At 38.2% G+C, this 22,530-nt stretch overlaps 1 protein-coding gene across 3 annotated transcripts in view; it reads right to left on the reverse strand.

The window, feature by feature from the left end:
• The window catches only part of LOC110473608 (VPS10 domain-containing receptor SorCS1), a 259,139-nt gene that overhangs the window by 89,988 nt on the left and 146,621 nt on the right, over positions 1–22,530 (reverse strand). For all 3 annotated transcript variants that reach the window (XM_031505274.2, XM_077784683.1, XM_077784682.1), the window contains exons 4-5: positions 13,463–13,621; positions 492–565 (exon numbers count right to left, since the gene is read on the reverse strand). In XM_031505274.2, coding sequence (XP_031361134.2) covers positions 492–565; positions 13,463–13,621 — 233 coding nt within the window. The remainder of the gene's footprint in view (positions 1–491; positions 566–13,462; positions 13,622–22,530) is intronic.

Consider the following 22,530-nt stretch of genomic DNA (forward strand, 5'->3'; position numbering starts at 1 on the left):
AAAAAAAAAGTTCAGTGTCTTCTTCAGCTCTCAGCTTTCTTTTCCATATAAGTCAAAGTTACACTAATTTCTGTCTAGTAGAAACATGCTCAATTTCAAGCACTAAGTAGGTCTAACAGTAAATAAAAGGACACCAGCCACTAGAGGATGTCAATCTGTGGCAGAAATGCTGGTGTCCTCCAAGACTTCAGGCTTTGTCCCTTAATTGTAGCAGGACCAGACTGAACTCGTCACTCTCCCATCCTAAATCAATGCTTTCTTCAGACTATTATTCAGCACATTTCAGTTCTGCATGACTCTCAGATCAAAGACCCAGTATTCCAATGTCATATAAACACATAATGCCCCTTTCACACCAGTTCTGAATTAATTTCAATAAATCAACAGTGCAGACTGTGTTCAGCCACGTTGCCTTCAAGACCTCATTCCAACACCTCTGTATGCACGGGGAAGTTGTGTCAAGGAAATCAGGAAGAGGGTTTTGCTCTTACCAGTAGAACCTGTTTGGTGTAACTCCCTCATGAAGAAGCAGCCATCTTCTGCCAAACTCCACAGAACTGAATAACTGTGGACAAAAACAAACAGGCATGAATCACAGTAAAACACAAAGATAACAGAGAAATTAACCTGAAAAACTCTCTACAACTTCTAAGATAGTGTGGTCTTGGATTTTATTCATCCTAGTCTCAAAGGGACACAACCGGGGCAGCTGAAACATGTCTGTGGTACCTTTTATTGGCATAGAGAATACTGAGATGTGTGATTTGGGACACAACTGCTAGTACCTGAGGGATCAATTTGTAAACCCAGCAACCTGCCCTGAATGAAAATTCATCATCCAGTTACCTTCCTCACTATTATGTTCAGAAGAACATTGTTTTTCCATTAGCAGTGCTATCCTTAGGAAGCTTTGTCAATCTGGCACCAAAAAATGTTCTAACACGTCTAGACTTCCCTTGCAGGACTGGATGAGTTGAAGCAGCACGGGTTACTTGTTCCAAGGAAATGTGTGATCCTCCCTCTGCTCTTGTCCTTCTCCTGCCAACAACGCGACACCTTCTCCTCGTCTGGTTACGCAAACAATATCCAAATACATCAATCATTTCAAAAAAATCTTTCCATGATAAATACCAGACCAGCCTGAGAAAGGTCAGCAGAAAGGCACGTTACAGGTATTACAAATCCCTGACATGTCTTTGTGGACTGATATACAAATGTTACTGTTACAGAGCACTTACAAACAGCTGCTCTCCCTAAGTGCTGCCATCAAGTAATTCTCAGAAGGCCAGTACAGGGAAGGATCACTTGGGTTCTCTGAATTATTTTGCTTAATTTAGCTTCAAATTCATCATGTGGAAGGACTGAGAGGCACTCAGCCCTACACTTTCCTTGCAGATTCATCCTGTTTCCCTTCCTTTCTTTGCCTGGTAGACTTGGCCAGTCCCCTTTTCGGTCAAGGCAGATGTTGGACACTGTTTTTTGAACTACTATCTCTCTTTTCATGACATCTCTTAAAGGATTTTGCATAAAATGCAGATGACCTGAACCTTTGTGTGTAGATCATGGCAAATTTTTTTTGGAACATGAAATGGCAGAGAATTGGTAGGAAAGATGGATGTCTTCGAGAATACCAGAAGAAAAAAAGATGATTTAAAAGCTTTGCATTCATCAAAAAGATGATTTGAATGTATTTGAATAATTATGAGACTGGGATGTAAAGAAACTTTGAGGTCTATTATTTGGATATTGATTCCAAATGCAAAACCCAATATTTATACCTTTCCTATGTTAACAACTTTTAAGAACATGGAGAAAATAACTGAAATAGCTTTTTAGTAAAGAGTAGAGTGGCATGTGTTAAAATTTACTTTGAAATATTAAAGCTAAAAATTCACCTCTTTCATCTTCCCTTCTCTTGAACACTGTCAAAGAAGAGAGGGAAGTAGGTGGAGGGGACAGAAGATAACAAGAGTAAGAAGAGGGAGAAACAGTTTAGTTCTGTGGATAGAAATGTATCCAATTTTAAAACTTCAGCAAGTCTGTTATTTTTCCTTAAGCAGAAGATTATAGATACATTTTTATTTGAAACTTTAGGAAACACTAACTATAACAAAGGAACACTTTCCTTTTTGAAAATTAAAGAAAATATCTTGGAACATTGAAGAACCACTTTTTGAAGTGATTTAAGGTCACCTAGCAAGGACTTTGCCATTACAGGAAGTATTTTCCCTCCTTCACACTAAAAATCCATTTCTAGACCTTTTTTTATAATTGAAGCAAATATAAACATCAGAACAATAAGCTATTGCTATTATCTATTATCTAACTTATGTCAAAGTTTTTCTTTCCATGGTAAAGTAGTTTCTTCTGTGCTAAGTACTGTCTTTGACATACAGTAATTTCAGTTTCAATAAAGCTTATGTGATCCTTTAATTAATAACAGGGAGCAATCCAAACTCAGCAAATACCTCTGTATTTCCAGGGATAAACAGGATGCAAGCTTTCCAAGGACACTGATGTTCCAACAGCTGAAGTCATCATACTGAATCTTGTTTTCCTACTTTTTACCTCTCACCCTTATCCCTCTCTGGTTTCCCTGAGCACAGCTCCCAGCAGGTTATTCCCTCTGAATTTGCTGGTGCCAGTAACAGTGCCCAGAATGAATCAATCACAGCCTGCAAAACCTTTCTCTGTGCTCATGTACCACCCTGCTCCCCACCTGCATTCCCAGGGAGTGCCCAGGGCTGGGCAGCCCCGGTGGCACAGCTTCCCTCTGGCTCTCCCAGCACCGCCCTTCCTTCCTGCAGAGGGCTGGACCTGGAGCATCCTTCACCTCCCCATGAGGATGGAGGCTGCGATGCTGCAGAGCACCCAGACAGCCCTGCTTTCTTCTAATCTGTGCCCCAAGGAAGACGTGATTCAGGCAAAAAAGTGGAATAATGCAAGAGTTTTTAAGTCTGTTTCAAAGGTAGGAAATGGATCCAGCAATTCTACTGTTAGGGCTGGACTGTTAAATTAAAAGCCAGTGCCCAGTGAGCTGGAGACAGCATGTGAGAAAAGGCAACAGCTCTCAAAGAGAAATACCAGCTCCCTGGGAGCCCATATCCAAAGCTCTCATTGTCTTTGATAAGACACTTTATAACCAGACATTAGAAGGTTTTTCATCCTCTGCCATTATCTCAGCACCAGCTTTGGCCTTTACTGACTCACAGCAGCACAAGCAGCACTAATGTATCTTTAGCTAAGGAGGATTTCCCCACCTTATGGACAACCACCCTACCTCCCCCCAAAAAAAATTGCAGTAAGGATTTTTTCAGATATTTTATTCTAAGTGTCATTAATTTTTAAACCTAGTTAATTCAGCTGGACTGAAAAAAAAAAAAGAGAAGTATTTGAAGGCTATGTTTTTGTCAAGTATTGGTTATGATACAGCTGGGATTATTTTTCCCCTTTTAGCAATTGTAGTGCTTGAATGAATGTTTTTTAAACCCAGCATGGCATTTTGCTCTTGTTACAAAATCCCTCTCTCTCCAGGGACTTCTTGTGATAGCCTTGTGCATGTAGTCCCTTCAAAGATGACGTTTTGTTTTCTTTGGCAAGCACTGTTGTCTGATGACAATTTGCATTATTAGACTGAAGTTAGGGAATGTTCTTTGCTACACTTATTTTTCAAGCACAGATAGAAAATGAACTTATTACAGTTTTATTGTATGTTTTCATCTGAGGGCCAAGCTGTCATTTCTGTTTTCATGGAGACAAAACTGTTATGAAGTACAAATCTTGTATTGATCTCTCAGATTTGACCCTTGTTCATCAGGGAATATTTCCCTTCTTGCTTCTTCTCTTCTACATTTATTTTTCTGTGTAATACACAGATTGTGTAACAACCATAAAACAGTCTGGGTTTGCTTTGTTTTACTTTTTTTTAAATCTTAATATTCCGTGAAGTAGAAACCTACTGCCTACCTCATTTATATAAGAATAAAGAAATGCAAAGGAAGAGAAAAGGCTGTTCTGAGGTTACAAATACCTTTTGAGGCTGAGCAGGGATTCAAATAAACCCTCTGAATAGTGAGACAATTCCCCAGCCCTCTCACAACACGACACCACTGTCTCTGGGAGTAGGGAAAGCTGACATCTGACAACAGAACTTCTTTCCTTATCTACACCAGACATGATATCGTACTCCCCCTCCCTCCTTTTTGTTTCCCATCCTGTATGAGAGACCCAAGAGCTGCTCATGTTTTTCACAGGGCTAGTGTAAGATTCACCTTAAAATGCTCTGGGATATCTAGGTAACAGCAGGATACAGTTGCCATGTATTATTCTTTTCCCCTTCTAATTTCCTAATCTTTCCAGTACCAACTTCAGACTTGACTAATTTTTTCTTTTGCATTTCACAGTATAAAAAACCCAAGTAAATTCTACAAAATATAGGGAGAAAACATGATTTTCTTCCAAAATGTTTCATTAAGAATAACTGGGTTTTATTTGACCCACCCATTCTGATATAATACTACCTGAAAGGTCATTATGCTCATCAAGACCTACCATCACCCCTTCTGTTTTCAACAGATTACTTCTCCTAGCCAAAGTTGTTATGTGAAGAATGTCTTGTGCCTCCAAATTCACTTTCCTGCCTTTATAGATTGCTGCAGATAGAACTGACCCTAAGTGTCCATGATGTTTCATCATTCAGCATTTAAAGTAATTGGATTAAGTATTTGATTGTCATGCTTCTCCACACAGAGATCTTCAATCATGTGGCAGTTCCATGTGCTTCCTATGCTGATGAGGATATTAAATTTTATACAATGATTTAATTTCATGCAAGAAAAAATATAGACATAGAAATTCAAAACCTGGTTAAATAAAGGGTGATTTAAATTGCATGTTGGAAGTGACATTAGGGAAATACTTTGAGAAAGTTAATAGTTCCTATTATTTTTCTCTTAGAGATTTTCCCTGTGCAAGTTATAACAGAATACATCATGGAGTTTGAGTTGACTAGGTTTACCAACTTTGGTCTGACAGTCTAAAAAGAAAAGTCTCTCTCTCTCTCACCTCTAGTTTCCATGCACTCTCAACTCATTCTCCATGTACACAGATCAGACCAAAATATCAATCTATACTATATTATTGACCTAAAAAAAAAAAAAAAAAGAAAACAGATGCAACTGGAAAACTAGCTCAGAACAGCTTTGAAAGCACTGGGTTTCATTTAAATTCACCTCTAATTCCATGAGAAGGTTTCTGCTAGCCAGTGCTCCTGGTACTTTCTTCACCTATGCTGACTTCTTGACTCCTACACTTCCTCATGTTTCTATGAGATGATTAAAACTAATGTTACTCATGCTGTTTGCCCCTCAGCCCTTCACACACTATTTATTCACATACAAAAGTCCTCAAAACACCATTGCACCTTAGCCACAGATTTTGCACTGGTGAACCACATAAATATTTTGAGAGATCTTTCTTTTCCTCAAATTTCAAATTCACCAGAGAATGCAACATCCCCAAAGGAGTTTAGCTTTAACTATAAACATAACAGAGTCCAACTGGATAAGTTTTTTTTTTCTGAAGACGCAACATCACAATTTGAAATATATGCCAGCAAGTCCTTCTTCTTCTCTTTCATTTATGCAGAATAAATTTATTGCTGATAAATTGTACTTTACCACTACTACTTTTACTACTACTACAAATGCAGGTGCATTTAAAGAAATTCTAGTCATCTACAAGGTTTCAGTCATCATTCTCATTGTTCATAAGAGCATTTTTCAAGTATTATTAAACTGTGAAAGACCACATTTCAAACTGATCTAAAATCCCAGGAAAAAATCTCATTTACTTCCCTGTTCTCTGATCTATTTGTAAGTTCCACTGTTAAGAAGCTTTAATATCCATGAAGCAATAAAGTTCACAGGATGCTGCATAGACTTTGAACATTTTAAGTTGCAGGCGATGCATTAATCACACACACAGAACCATCAATAAGATCACCCAATAATTGGTGTTTATTGAATGCTGATGGAAACACATCAGAGTGATAAAGCTGTCAGATACCTGCTTCACAGCCCAGTCAAACACCAGTGATGTCTGCAGCTCTGCAGCTGCTTTTGCTGATGACCCCCATGCTGCTGCCATGCAGAATTGTTGGGTATGGTCACAACACAGCAGCTGCTTTTGTGAAGGTTCAGCACATCAAAGCATCCTGAGGATGACCCTCTGCTTTCTTCCCACCTCTCCCTCAATAACTCCTCACACTCTGTCAGCTATGAGCCACATCAGCCAGTATGCTGATTTTGTGGCAGTTTGCAAGCAACTGCAATAGGATGATGTCCCCAGTTCATTCAACTCATATGCTAAAGAAGTGACAGAAAACATATTTTTTACCAGGAGGTGTTTAAAGGACTCTGACTGGTATATATATTTTAAAGACAGAAGAAGCCTCTAATATTATCAGTGTGTTCTCCTCCTAACAGATGCTGCACCATCTTTACCAGTAACTCAAGCAGTAGTGAGAATCATTCAGGCCAACAACTGATGGCTGAACAAGATTGTATCATTTAGAAAGACACCCAATCTCAAAACCAAGGGATGATGAATTTACCACTCCACTTAGCATGCTGTCCTCAAGGCTAATTCCCTTCTCTACTGAAAAATACTATCTCTGATACAGGCAACAATTCCCTTCTCTACTGAAAAATACTATCTCTGATACAGGCAACAGGGTAGCCAGCACTTGCTTTCTGCTGCGTTGTAAATTTACTAAGTAGATTCATAATTGCTTAGATAACTGCAATAAATAAGCACATTTTTGTTTATAAAATGCACCATATTTGAATAAGAACAGAAGAGAAAAGGGCTTATTACAGCAGAATTTAGGACAAAGTGTCAGAATTTTCATGCACATATGCACAGCTTTAAATTTAAAAATAAATTATTGTTCATCATTTGCATTATATTAAAACCTACGGCTTTGAATGAATGCAGTGTTGACAGGCACTTTGTATAATAAGAGACTGGAGACATTTTGGAGATTGTACTCAGCCAAATGACAGAGACAGAGAAAGAGAAGACAGAGGTGAGTCATGTACAGAAAAGTGACAGGAGTTGCTCAGCACCACAGAGGTCAGTGGCACACCCAGCAATCTGGAGTACCTGTCTTTATTCCTAATCCAGAGAACCACCCAACTCTGATGGAACAGAAAAAAGTATTTTTTTTTTTTTTTCATGGAAGTAGGAAAAGTGAAGTTACATAGAACACAGAAAATCTTGCAGGAAAAAAAAAATAGATCTACCCTTAACTAGAATTATGTATCCAGGATCCCAAACCAGAAAAAGAACAAGTTCTCTAAGGGTACAGAGGGCTGATGTTTATACAGATGGATAAGCAAGGATATATTGATTTGCCTAAAGATGAGTGAGTCAGTGGTAAAGAGCACAGTGATTACTGCTTGAAAGTCTTTCCTTCTGATTCACTGATCACACTCCTGGACCAGAAATCTATCTTCCACTGGGCTCTGCTAGTTGATTTTTTTCTTTTTCCTCTTTATTATTAAAGTAGGAAACAACATTAGAGATTCCTATCACTTTTAATTCCATTCTTTATTTTAAATTGTTACCCCACACATTATGCTTAGTGAGGTCTGTAAAAGACTTATGGGTATACAGGAAACTATATTTTCCAACACACTTTCTACACTGGCTTATGGCAAATTTAAAAAGGAAAGAAAAAAAATAAAAGAAGATAAAATCTGGCATAATTATTCTTTTTTTGATGTCCCTTCCTTATTTATTTTCAGAATGCTAGCTGCCACCAAACTTATCAATTTGCCTAGAGATAGCAAGGAATATTTGCAAAGGGTTGTGTGCAAGATGTGTTTTCACCCATGATGCCTAACAGGTATCTGTGCTTCGAGTCCTCACATACAGACCCAGCCACACATGAGGGTATTTCTGTGCACCACTTGCTTAAAAACATAACCACATGGAATTCCTTAAAAACAGGGAGCGGCAGCCACAAGGCCTTCCTGAGGAAAGCCTATGCATCCCTGGCACAAGTGTTGGCAACCCAGGAGAGATACCCAAGACCAAACAGGAAGTGCAACACTGCAAAAGCTGGGGCAAACAACTTTTAATATGGAAATTACTTGTTACCTTTTCCATCTTCAGCAATGTGCAACAAGGAGTACCAAGTCTGCTGGAAAACTGGCTTGGATTATTAGTGGTGCCCCAAATATTAAGAGAAATAGTGCAGACTGTTGCAGTTGTGATGCCACAGGGAAAGGGGGAGTTATTCACACAGGCTAATGTTAGTTCTATGCAAACTAGTTCCCTGGTTGTGTCCACAGTCTGTCAAAAGAGATAGGCTTTTCCAGAGGATGATTAAAAGTGGCTAATGCTTACCACTCTAGAGAAGCTTTTTTCCTCTCCATTAATTTTAGATGGGATTAGCCTCCCTCAGCTAACATTAGCCCAAGTGAATAGTCCTCTGAATTGTTGTCACCACTGCTGTCAGCCGGGTAGCAAAAATAACCAAAAAAACAAAAACACACCGAAATGAGGTCACTTGATGGTAACAGTTTTTTGGGGTTTTCTGTTTGGTTTTTTGGTTTTATTTGTTTGGGTTTGGGGTTTTTTTTATTTTGGTTGGCTACCTGGTTTTTGTTTCCTTTTGTTGTTTCATTTGGTTAGTTTGTTTTTGGGGTTTTTTTTTGCCTTTTTTACCTATGATGCAATCTGTAAGAAAATTAATCTGGATCTTTTTCTCCTGTTTCTGGTCTAAGTAAGAAATGACTGTTATCATTGAGACTGAGTGTAAATAGAAAAAGAATAATTTATGTTGTAAGGAACCCCTGGAGGTTCTGGATGTGATCCTTTTCCAAGCAGATACAAGCAGATACACCCTAAAACATCCTAATGCATCTGAATGAAAGGTTTTAAAATTACAGAGTGTAATCAGAACAGCCCATCACATCTTGAAAAGTGAACACTGCCTACATCTATGGCAGATACTCTACTGTCAGACCAAAGTATTAGACAAAACACATGGATAGATGGGGCTGAAGGTACTTTTAAGTGGTAGCCTGCTCTCTCACAGACATCCTGTGGCCATATGAATCTGCATCTCTTCTCTAAGCGGTGTCTCTGTCATCCCAGATATAATACCTTTCTCTTCCATTTACATGCATGAGGAGTGGGAATCCTTTAATGCAAGAAAGTGAAGAAGATTACATGGTTTGATGTAAAAAGACATGTTGTCTCAAAAGTATCAGAATCCTGATTTGCCAAATTTAAAGACTTTAGAAATACAGACAAGTATCAGTCCCTAACATTCATCTGAAGATGGTACACACAGTAAATAAAGGTAGGCAGATGGAAACAGACATTTGGAAAAGATCAAAATGAATAAAAAAAGAAAAAAAAAACCAACAAAATATAAACTTCTTAATTTACTAGTGCTATATTGACAGGGCTCCTTTAATTTCCGGTGCCTTGCTTTTCAAGAGTTGCTTTAAAATGAGAGCGAAGAAGCAACAACAGTAACTCCATTTTAAACCTGCTTTTCAGCCTCTGTTGCTGCCTTTCCATACTTGAGTGCCTTTATGCATTTATTCCTGAGCTGGGCAATTACAACTCTGCATTTTGCTTGTCTGACTTGTGTTTCCCAATTTCACCTTTATTTCATCTCCTCAAATAGCTCTGTTATTCCTGGCAGATTACTAACCACTCCTCTGTGTGCCTGACCCATCTGAATAGCAGAAGTCTCCACATGAACTACAGGCTCTTATACTCCACGGTCTGATTACACAGCAAACCACTTTTGAAGATTACACAGTAATACATAAGTAATACTCCCATAAAATACAGCTCCTCATTCTACAAGCAAGCTGATTAAACCCATGAGAGCTTACATGTACAAGACCTCCAAAAAGCCTTTGCCTCACAAGCACTGCTTTACTGTGCCTGGAGTTTCCTTCTGATTTGTAGCTCCTTTATGCAGAAAATGGAGAAGCATGAAGTAGAGTTCTGCAATTACGTGGTAAGAATCAGCCAAGTAACAAGCATACTTTTAGCCAGAACAATTAATGCAATCATGAAGCAATTAGTGCAGGCAGCAGATGGTTTGCTTCTCTTTTTTTTTTTTTCCTCATGACTGGCAGGAAAAAGCCATGACTGATTTAGGGACTGGTCTGTCAGCAGTGGTAATTCAAATCCACTGCCCAAGGCAGGGACACAGGAGAAAGATATGTGAACAAAGGAAACCAAGTCACTGAAGCTTAATGAGCTATTGTTCATCAGCTGAACCCCAGTAATTAACCACATTCACTCACAATCAACACCCAAGAAACTGGGACATAAAATTACTTCAGCTAAAACAGATTTCCCTGCCATTGCGTAAATCCCTATTCAAACAAACAAGAAAAGATCTGATCATAGTGGGCTGTGAAGAGATTGAAGGATGGTTTTGTGTGACCCACTTACTGTTTATTTATTACAACTGAGCAATGAGAGGCCTCCACTACTCTTGGCTTTGCCCTCATCAATCCTCAATTGGATGGACAACTCCTGAGAACCAAAACAGTCCAGTCCAATGTGATTCCTGTCTCCCCAGCTCTTGCTCTATTCACCACCTGATTTTCCCCATCCCATTTGCTGCAAGGACACGATGCAAATGGATGACAACAACCATGTGGCTTGCTAGAAGGATGTAAAAGTGTTTTCTAGTTGATTATCACCTCCCTCCTGTCAACAGCAAAATAAAATGATTGCACCAATCTTAACTGGTCAAAATACAATTTATTCTTCAAAGTCCTCATCAAGAAAACCCTCACAGCCTCTCCAGTCAGTAGCATCCAAGTTAGTGGTACCAAAATGTAAATTCCTTACCATGCAGACATGCCTCTCTTGCCTCCCTGGGTGACTCTGAAGTCAGTATGCACACAGCATTTGGAATCCAAGGAGTAATGGATTCTTTTCCCTTAAATATGGCCTTAGCACAGGATCAGGAAATAGCAGTGTCATTTGTTGCAAAGCAACCTTCAGCTCCCATTGCAATTATCTAAATACCTGCAGGACTTCTTAATTACTCTGAGAAAATTCTGCCTTTGGATACACAAACATGAAACCAAGGGGAGTCATTTACACTTAGCCATAGGCTGAACTTGACCCTTAGTTCGAGTTACATTTAATTTAGTCCAAACTGATTAATACTCTTTGCCTGCTGGTTACCCTCTACAGTTCTTGGGCAAAGCTTGTCGAAGTCAGAAAATATATCCATTAGGCTTTAAAGTAGAAACCAGGGCTGTGACTCATACCCATTCAGTGTACTTTTAAAATTCTATTTTGGACTTAATTGGTACAGGTCTACAGACTTTGTGCTACCTGTTTTTTGTCTTGTAACTACAGTATTGAATTACCAACAGTTATTCAATTTGCTAATCAATTCCATAACAAAAAAAAATGTTACAATACAGCCTACATCCTTCCTCCCCAAACACCTTACAACCCATACACACAACTCCAACACCAACCCTATAAATTCATGTTAACACAAAAATGGACCCTTTGTTCTTATGTCCAGATGGTCTTTTAAGGAATCTGTGGAACAGTGGGCATTTCCTATGAAATAGTGATTATATACTTCTTAGTACCTATCAATCATAAATTAAATAAGCCTTAGCTGTATGGCCTCTAATTCAGAATTCTTTCCTGACCAGGCTGAATACCCTAGCAATTGAAATGAATTTTCTACTATATGCTACTTTTATTTGACAAAGCTCCCTCTGAAAGTTTCATTGATCTTCATGTAATAAATTATCTGTTATTAAACACAGTAAGTTTCATTCCAATGGTCCTAAAAAGACATCAGAGATCAGCTTCTGCTCTGTTTCATATCAGACCAGAGAACTCAACAGCTACAAGGGAAAGGAAATATTTTGACCTTGTCTAATTACATACTGAACACAGAAAAATAATTTAATCTGCACATTCCTCTGAACAGAGGATAACCATAGTACACTCTACAAAGTGCTGTGAGAGGGTGAGTGAAAAGTACTGCATGCAACTGACTATACAGAAAGAATTAGGAGGCAAGATGCATTTCTCAGTTGTGAAGGGTATTAAACTACAGTCCTGGAAGAATTCTGGTTTTGAGTATAAAGTGAAGGAAGAAAATATTCCAAAAATTTCTATCATCTATTCTATTTCAATCATTTTGCAACCTTACCTACTTACTCAGTTTCCTAACACCTTTGTTTTCTCAGGTTTACTGTAATACCAATCCTAATTTATGCAAAATGAAAATTACCAGTTTAATTATTTTACAATTAGTTTAACTACACAGATAGAAAACATCAGATTTCAAACTTCTATGTTGATCCTTACATTAACATATAACCTGAACAACTCAGCCAATAGTTAGCTTATTGATTATATTCACAGATTCTATTCTCATAGACTCATCATACACAAAACAAAAAGGAGACCACTAAATTATTTTCTATAAAATACTATACGCTAAATGTCAAGGTATTTCACTCTTTTATCCTTGCTGGGAGCTCAACAAACTCTTTTGGTCTTTTTCCAGGTTTATTCATGAAACTTTAAAATGTCAGTAAGTGAAATCAGCAATTTTTCTGAGCAGTTTGCTCCAAAGGCTAGTTACTTTACAGCTGAGTTTATCTGCCACTGACTCCTGACCATCAATTTTTGTAAGAAGTTTTTATCACTAAATTGAAATGGTTTCTCCTATGATTTGTCTTCCCCCCTAGAAACATTTATGTGCAACAATATAGTTTTCCTTCAATATGCTTTTTGTTGAACTAAACAGATTGAGGTCTATCAAACCCTTAGCCATAAGAAAACTGACTTGTATTGATGTGTCTGGTTTCCAAAAAATACCAACGAGTTCCCCACAAAAAAGTCCTGTGTTGTTGTGTTAGGTTGGGCAACAAAAAATGAAGGCAAATCTCACAGCATATTTATTTGGCTGATGGATTACCCTTATGGAGGGAACTGGACTTCAAAGAAAATTGATTCAGTGCTACTTTTTCCTCTTAAAAAATCAAAAAGTACTTGAAAATATGCCAACCAGAGAGGAACAAGGAATGTCTTATACTGTTCTTGGAGCTGATACTAAACTGGAGGAAGAGAATTGTCGTATAAGAGGCCAAAAGCCTCATTAGAGGTTTGTGAAGGATCCTAGCTGTCTTCTCTGCCCATTGCCTGTCACACAATATTGCCAAAAGGATGGATGAATAAACACAGACTGCCAGATCAGTAATAGAGGGCTAAGCCCCAGGAACACAGCAGATGCCCACTTGGAAATTTTAACTGGTATTTCCAAAGACTGTCCTGGTGTCACCCCGAAGATTGTCCTGAATGCTCTGCAGCAGCTGCACAGAGAGATGGAAGCTCTGGGCTCTCCCTGAACAAACAAAGCCACAACTCTCACCTTCTGATCTTGGCTGTAGGCTAAGATCCAATCTTCCTGTTTGGGGTGGAAGAGCAGACTGTGGATGTAGAAGTTCAGGCGGTATTTTTGATAGGTGGCTCCTTCATCAGAACTGATTAATAAGCTGCTTTCAACTTCTGGATCAGTCAACAGCATAATCTACATGGAAGGGAGAGTGAAAATACAGTGGTTAAGACAAGTCAGATGGACAACTAAGCAAGCAGCTAGGAACTTCAGAGAAGCTTATTATATATGACTATTACAAAATGATTCAATGTAATGTCAAAACTGCTGTAGCCAATATTTCAGTAATGAAAACAGTATGTTTCAGCTATGTATATAAACACATAACACATGATCAAATAGGCAGAATGACTTTACCACTAGTTAAACCACACCTAAATGAAACTTATGTGAAAAATTAAACCTGAAATTTTTAATACTAGAGTACAGAAGTTACCAGGCAGCACAGTGGGCTGCTAGGGTTTTCATGAATGATCTACTGGAGTGACAGACAAAAAGTCTGGTTAAGAAAAGAAACCCAAAACACAGAGAGAGGAGAGAGCTGATCTCTAATGGTGGGTTTTGTTAGATTCTGGCAGAAATTTCAGAGAAGGCAGTTTAGCTGCCTAAAATATTACCTGGCTGTCTGCAACAAGCAGTCTTGCTCTGGCATGAGAACACAATTTAATAATGCTGGGTTCTTTCTACCTCCAGTTTCTGTGGTGCTTTGAAATATAGATCTGGTAGAGTACCAAAAATAATCTCTGCATAATAAATTTGCTTTCTAGCTTTGTCCACGAGTGTTAGTTTAGGAGTGCCAAAAGATACACAACTGAGAGTTGTAGTAGTTACTTCACCCCATTAGCTGTGCCATTAATTGGTCTGCATTGCTGATGAAGGAGTGGCAATAATGAGTTACTCCTCTCATGTATCTCTGCATGAGGGAATATATAAGTCTGAGCAGTAAATAGAGATTGTTCCAGCATTTCAGCAAGCAACAGAGTAATACCACTAAGGAATGGGAATGAGGCATCATGACCAAAAAACATGAAATGTTTTAAAGAATATTTGCCTTGGAAAGGTATTAAAGTCTTGAATAATTAGAATTTTTATTTTTTTCTAAGTTGTTTTGCAAATTGCAAATACTGATTTGCTTTTAGACAAGCCTGAAATGAAAATATCCACACCTGGCATTTCTCAGAAAAAAAATCCTATCTGGGTTTGAGCACTGCAAAAATCACACACTCCCATTTCCTTCTCTTCTCTAATTTAGGCAGGCAGAGTTAGACACAACTTAACTCACTACCTAAGAATTATAAGGAAGCATAGCATCTGGTGTCTGTGAGACACCAGATGCTAAAGAACCATTGTATGTGAAGGTGTAAATACACATATAATCTACACAGAATATGTCTTTCATAATCAAGCAGCTGCCAAACCTTTCTTTCTGTCTCTAGAAACCTCCTTGGTAGCATAACTATTTGGCCTCTGACTTAAAAGTTTGGGGTTCTGCAAAACCCCTGAACTTTCAGATCCTGAATAATCTCAGACCAGTTACACAACTCCACTGTATCTCTTAAAATAGGGTAATGCTTCCATTGTAGCAGAAAGGTAGACTCTCCTATTATTACTTTAGAAATTAGTAATGAAAATGTGCATTTTTAAACATTTTTATTTTCATTTAACACTTTCAAATATTCTAAGCATTATAATTAATATGATTTCCAAATGAAAGATTGAGAGATTATAGAAGTTATGCATAAAAGATAAATAATCAAACTATCAATATACAGAAATATAAAATACTGTCACTAATTAGCCTATCCAACTTCTGAAGCCAAAAATGTGGAGTTTATCAGTTAGTTCCTTTTTCTTATCGCACTAATTTCTGGGACCAGGTTCCTATGTTTAATGTTTATTGATTTGGTACTGTGATTCAAGCATTATGATTTTCCTATTTTTATGACTGCCTTCTAGAGTGGATTTTGTTTATGTTGGTATTTGGAAATACCACAGCACAGCATTAATTTGGACTAAAGCAACTAGAGCAGAAATAAGCACAAATCAATGGGCTTGGTCTGAGCTCCCTCAAGTTAATAAGAGTCTTGTCACTGACTCTGGATTGTGCCTCTAAGGCAAGTTGTTAATCAAGACCCACTCTAGTCTCACACACTTCCTTCCACCTGGGCAAGGAACTCATCTGACCTCATCACTGTCACATCCAAGCACATCACTGCCTTAACATATTTTCTGTCAGGCCACCCCTCTGAAGTGTGAAAATGCTCTTATCTGCATTTCTTAAAAATGGAATGGAGGGAAAAACTGCTGAGGCACTGAAGCACCTAATACATCACTTAATCAATAAAAGTTAAGTGCCTAAACAGACTTTCAGCCACTGCTGACTTTGGCTTTAATCTGTTAACTACCACTCTGGGCTATTAGCACTTTGTTTTCTTTGGTCTCCAAAAGCCTCGGCTTTGCATTGTAAGAACCAGCCATTCTGCAGGTAAAAGTGCTTCAAAAAGTGCCAAAACCAGACACACCAGTTTTTTTTTTCATATGCCAATAGCACGTGAGATGTGGCAGAGCTGTGCCAAAGCAGTGAATTTATGCGAGGGCACACAGAGACTGGGAGACAGGGCAGGGAGTTGATGGATGACTCTCTCCAGCAGTCAGATTGCCAACTATGAGCCCAGCTTTCAGCATTATCTGCTCCACTGTTGTACCTTGCATTGCTAATCACCCTGCACAGGTGTCATAAAGCAAAACAAGTTAGAGCTGACTATCAGGCTCTACTCAAATCACAGCACAGCACTGTGTTTTTTATAAGATAAGAAAAGCAAATTTCATTACAACATATCTGTGTGTAAATGATCAGAGTTACAAGCCCAAAAGATAGCACTTATTGGGTAAGTAGAATAAATTGATACCTGTATGAAAAGTAAGTCAAAACAAGAGGAAAAGGCTGTGCGTATTTATATAAATCTTTCGGAGCACACCAGGAAAGTGCTTCTGAAATGAGCCCTACAAAATTTTGGGGAAACCTCTGTAGCAAGTCCTTGTGTTCTGACTCAAGCCACAGTGACCTCAGAGCACAGGAGATGCACTGCTTTTCAAGGAAACCAAACCAGAACATCCCCTGCCCATGGCGGGAGGTTGGAACTGTTTTTAAGGTCCTTTCCAACACAAACCATTTCATGACTGTGATACACCTGAGGAGTGCCTCTGATGTTTTCCAACCACTGTTCTGGGCATTCAGACCAGTATCATATTAGCACTACTCTGAAGTCAGACCCTCTACCTCCAAAATGCCCATAGGGCAGATGTCATCTCAACATCAGCCATTTCATTCTACAAACACACTTTCACAGAGCTGCACTACATGCTAATGCAGTTGCAGTCACATTAGTTTAGCGTTATTGCCTACATTGCCTAGAATATAAATGTAAAAGGAGGGAAAGTACAATTCATTTTATTGCTTTTTTTTTTGTTGCAGCATATGAAATACAGAGTAAGTACTCTTTAAAATTTCCTTTTAAATAAATTAACCCAATTTCTGCTTTGAAGTAGTCTATTACCCACTGACTTTATGCAGCTGCTTATACAGAAAATACAACCAGACACAAATGAATTGAACAAGAAAAGCAATAGAAAACCAAAACCAGAAACAATAACAAAAATTAATCTAAGTTTAGATGTCATAAACTTTAATAGCTAAGAATACCTAAGACATAGAGATTAGAAAGAAACTATTTTTATCATTTTGGGCTTCACTGTAGAAAGCATGCTGGATTTCCTGAAATGTGAGCTACTCTATCCAACATCTTGCTCTGCTTTTACAGTGCCTAATAAAGCAGATTACTGCTTTCCCAGCTAACACTATTTTTTGGATGAGTTTATTCCAAACATCACAGAGAAATCAACATGACTTTTGCATATGAAAATCACATCTTAAATTTAGCCAGGTCCTTAGAGCCTGTAGGGAAAGGCAACCTAGCTCATGAAGCCAAATTAAGATTTTTGAGGTGTTCTCTCCTTGCCAAAGGATGTGAAACTGTTAAGGGGTAAAAGGCTGTAAAATACTTCTAAGTTCAACCATTAGTCTAACACTACCAAGTCAGCTCCTAAACCACATCCCTAATCACCACATCTACACACTTTTCCAACACTTCCAGAGATGGTGACTCCACCACTTCCCTGGGCAACATGTTCCAATGCTTGACCACCCTTCCAGTGAATAAATTTTTCCTCATATATAATCTAAACCGCCTCTGCTGCAACTTGAGGCCATTTTCCCTCGTCCTATTGCTTGTTACCTGAGAGAAATGACCAACTCCATCTACATGCACAATTTTAACATTATCAGCTTGCTTGGGCTGTATGTGAAAACTTGGGCCCGTGATTTTCATGTTGACAGTTTTTGAACTACCTCTGAATTCACCATTACAAAATTAAGTTATTAACAGAGGAATAAGAAGAGCTATATTCATCTTTCACTTCCACTAAAAGCCCTTTGTGGTGGAGACCAACATTAGAGTGCCTCTGGTCTGGTTTATTGTTGTCTTAAACAAAAGTGAAGAGTGAGCAGGAGCAAAGACTACTTCTCCTGAGCAAGAGTAATTACTTTCTGTTCACATCAGTGTTCAGCAATGATCAGAATCTGCTTATTCACACCAGGCACAGCAAGCACACACTGCACTTCCTATCGCTTCAGATGGATGGGGCTTTTTCCTCTATAAAAAAAAAAGCCAATACAGTTGACACAAGCTTTTGCAACCAAATGCAAGGCACCCATTAATCATCCCCCAACTAAAAAGGAGAAACGTGATTTGCTTTTCACAGAAATGACAAATGGAAACGAAACATAATTTACAGACCTTAAGACAGTCCACACTTTTTTCACCCCTTTTTCAATGCTATCTCTGCTGATGACATTGCCATTGACAATTACATGTATTATTGCTGTCATCACAAAGAAACCCAGGAATTCTTACCAAGGGGACTCTGATATTGCTTCTAGACATGGAATTGTGAACCCTATAAATCTGCTGTGAATGCTAGATTTAGTGGCTTAATAAAAAAAAGTCCAGAATTGCTCTCAGCCTTCTATTTTGGCCACTCATATCTCTACTTGGACCAGTTTTTTTGCTAATAATTCTTAGGAAAGTTCATAGTACAAGTGAAATAGCACAACATGCAAACCCCCCAACAATCTATCTCATGGAGTCACACGTTTTTTCATTCACTTGTGATGTATCAACTGACCAAAAATGGGGATAAATTGCAAATCTGGTCAAATCCTTCACTTTCCTTATCTATCACAAGCTTCATGCATAGACTCAGCCTTGGTGACCCACACAGAACAAGTAATATTTCTCACAAGACACAGCAAAATAGGAAATCAGCAACAAAAATCAGAAATGTCTTACTCCTAACAAAATCAGGGCATACCCTACTTCTCTAAAGAGCTTCATTTTTTCCCAGCTTCTCTGACTGTCAGTTGCATGACTTTAGAGGGTTGTGGGGTTTGGGTTTTTTCACATGGGGACTGATAGAAAGAGGATCTGTGTTGTAAAATCCCAACATAAAGAAATGTCATTTCTGTCACTTTACATATCACTTCTGAATATGGATTGCCTTTTTTAAGTGAGTATGAGTGTGCATGAGTAAGAGTGTGTAAATGTGTGCAAGAGTGTGTGAGTGTGAAAGTTTGTCTGTATGACTGTGTGAGTGTGAGTGAGTAAAGAGAAGATCTGGTCCTCCAGATTGAGCACTCCACACATGCATTCAAAGAAACACATTCTGCTTTTAATTAATTGAACTCATTCATTGCTTAAACACTCTTTAGACCTAGAATAGGATACAAAAGTGAAACAATCCAAAGGAAGGAATTGCTTTGGTTGTGAAATTCTGAAATAAATGCAATGCTACTGTAAAACAAATTAGACCTATTCCTTTTACAGGACTGAGTTGCTGGATACAGTAGATATTTGCACGAGCAAAAAAAATTAGAGATGAAACTACAGAAGAAATAAAACAAGCATTTCATTGGATATTAATAGAAAAAGAGGAGACTGAAGCCTCTGTGAAATTTTAAAAATCTTTCCTCATGGAAACATCAGCTATCATCAGCTGCTATAAAACTGTTCACATGAGTAATGCTACTAAAATTTGGCCCAAGTTTCTGCTTCAAATAAATTGGGTAACAGTTTGAGCACCTAAATGAAAACATGAAATTAGTTAAAGCTGACAGTTTTGAAGCTGTCTCTAATGCCAGCTAAAAGACAAGGTTAGTTGCTGAGCAATTTCATTAAGACACCATTAAAATAACACACCAATAATTCAATTGAAGCATTGTGGAGTATTTCATTGCCAGAAGTTCTTGTTAACTCAGAAAGTGAAGCAATTTTGTAAGGAAAGAAAATACTTCAGTGACAGAATTACACTTCTAACACTGAAGAAAAAAAGAAGAATATTGCCTTTGAATGATGACCTGGATCAGAATGGCCTCAGAAGTAAGTAAAAATTACCTCTTTAATACAAGGAAAAGGTCTGGAATGACTTGGTTTGCATTGCTACTCAGTGACTTAAGAAGGAAGAAGTTCTTATTCATACAAAGACGCATAACCCAAGCTCATAAAATCAGCTTGCACTTTGCTGATATGGAGGGTAACATACTTCAAACTGCCCCGAAAGAAAACCAGAGACAGTGTAATTCAGATTCAGACTGAATCCAGATCCAGAGAGTGGAAAACTTCCCCCTAAAACCCACAGGAGGTCCATAACTGGTAGGATACAATAATCTTCCTCAAATCTTGGCTGTTTAAATGTAAGAGAAATTATGTGGTGAAAGGTTCAGACAGTGAATTCATCCTGTTTGCACCCATGAAAGACTTAGTGCTCATTGAGTGATAAGACAATTTCTTGTCACCAGAATACTAGATGACAAAGGACTATCTTTTAAGAGAGAAAAAATTACCATATGCCAATATTTTTGAAAGCTCAGATTGCACAGTATTCCTAATAAAAGAATTGTTGAGAATTGCATTTGGCATCTTGATGAATGTTGTTTGACATAAAAGCTGGCTCCTGGATGGCAAAAAAAAATCCATTTATCAGTATTATTCAGGATGTTAATAACAGGACAAAAGTGACTGCAGAATAAAGCAGGCATAAAAGCTGTATTTTTTATTATCTGTGGGAATCATCTGTGGTTGCTTTACTAGATAGAAAGAGTGAGTGTATGTATGAACAATAACTTACAAATATTTTATGTGGTGGTGTGTGCTATATATCACTGAAGTCCCGGGTTTAGGATTGGGTCAGTGCAATAAAGACTCAAGAAAAGCAAACCTGAGGCTGAGACACCTGTGCAGATGTGATTCAGTTGTTCTCTCTGTTAATCCTACTTGATATGAATGGGGATACACAGAAAATCCAGAGGTGCAGAAAGAAGATTTTTCCTAGGAGACAACAGGGTACAAAACCAATCTTTCCTTACTCAGAACGCCACCTCAGCAAACCTCTGAAAGCACCGATGGGGATGGGAGTGTTCCTGTTCCTACCAAAATCCAAGAGAGGGCAGTGCACCCCCACAAGCCTCCTCTGCACTCAGGTCGGGATGTCCATGCAGGGGACAGGGGACAGGTTCCCACCTTCAGCTCTTGCCCTGGGAGCTGAGCCCTGGCAGAAAAGTGCCTCACCTTGGACCAGACCCGAACACATTCAGCTACTTTTTTTTTTCTTTTTTTTTCTTTTTTTTTCCCATTAAAGCTGAAGAAGTTGCAGCATCTCAGGGTTTTTGAGAGCTGCTGAGTCACTGCTTGTGGGCTGGGCTGTGCACAGAGAGAAACACCGACCTACACCCTCTCAAGAGTAACCTGCAATCCCAGCAGCCAGCGTGAATTATCAAAATATATACTTTTGCATATACTTTTGCTTTCAGGTAAAAATTAATCAAAGGATGGAAAGAGATGAGATGGAATCACTGAAGATTAGTGTCACTTTTTAAATCTCAGGTTTTTAAAGTCCAGCTTCCATTTCAATTAAGCCAGAATTAAATGAAAATAAAGATGCTACATTTTGTCCTTACCTGACCTAGTGCACCTAGTGTTTTAATGAGCACTGTAAAAAAGGACACAAGCTTTTCTTTGCGTCATCCTTACCAAAAAATAGAAATGTAATGCTAAAAACAATAAAGAAATCCACTCATTAATATAACTTCATTGATAACTGCAGGATGTTTCTGAGTTACTTTTGCCTTATCTAGAACTATACAGTGATTTATATTTAAATGAGATACGTACAGACATCTAGAGGTCATTTATTTCAAACCCCTGCTTCACACTGAGCTAGCTTCAAAGGTACAGTTAAGTTCTCAGGACCTTGTCCTGTCAATATTTAAATACCTTCAAGAATGGAGATTCCATAAACTCTTTGGGCTTATCCTATCTGATACTATTTAGTTTTCATTCAGTGCTAATTTTAAATACCTGGAATTATGTCAGTTCTAGAATAAACAAAAACACCTTCAATTTTACATTCCTTTCATTTTAGAAGTCTATGTTAACTTAGCAAGAGCTTTGGAAGCTGGAAGTGGTGCTTGAGCCCAAAGCACCAAGGTTAGCTCCACCGCTGGGATCCCGCAGCAGTGCTGAAAATAGAACTCGTCAGGCTCAGCTCCTAATCACAGGCACAAACATGAGCTCTGGAGCAATTAGTTCTGGGAGAAGCAACATGGAAAGATTAGGCTTCTTGTTTTCCAAATCTCCCTCAAATCAAATTCTAGATTTTTATCTCTTCATTCCACAGAACGGGTCTAATTTAGTAACCTGACATGAAATGAAAATTTAATTTTTCTGTTTCTTCATTATTACACTCTGCCTTCTCTTCCTTTACATTTGACATAAAAAGCTTTATCACCATAACCAGCTTGAAAATATATTGCTCAAAACTTAAGTAAAACAGTAGAAACTTCCATTCTGAAATAAAATCTAATTCATAACAGTGACTTATTATTATACTTTGAGAAGATATAAAGAGACATGGGCAAAAACCTCAGGAAA

Source organism: Lonchura striata, chromosome 7 (assembly GCF_046129695.1).
Source record: "Lonchura striata isolate bLonStr1 chromosome 7, bLonStr1.mat, whole genome shotgun sequence".
In the NCBI taxonomy this organism is placed as follows: Eukaryota; Metazoa; Chordata; class Aves; order Passeriformes; family Estrildidae; genus Lonchura; species Lonchura striata.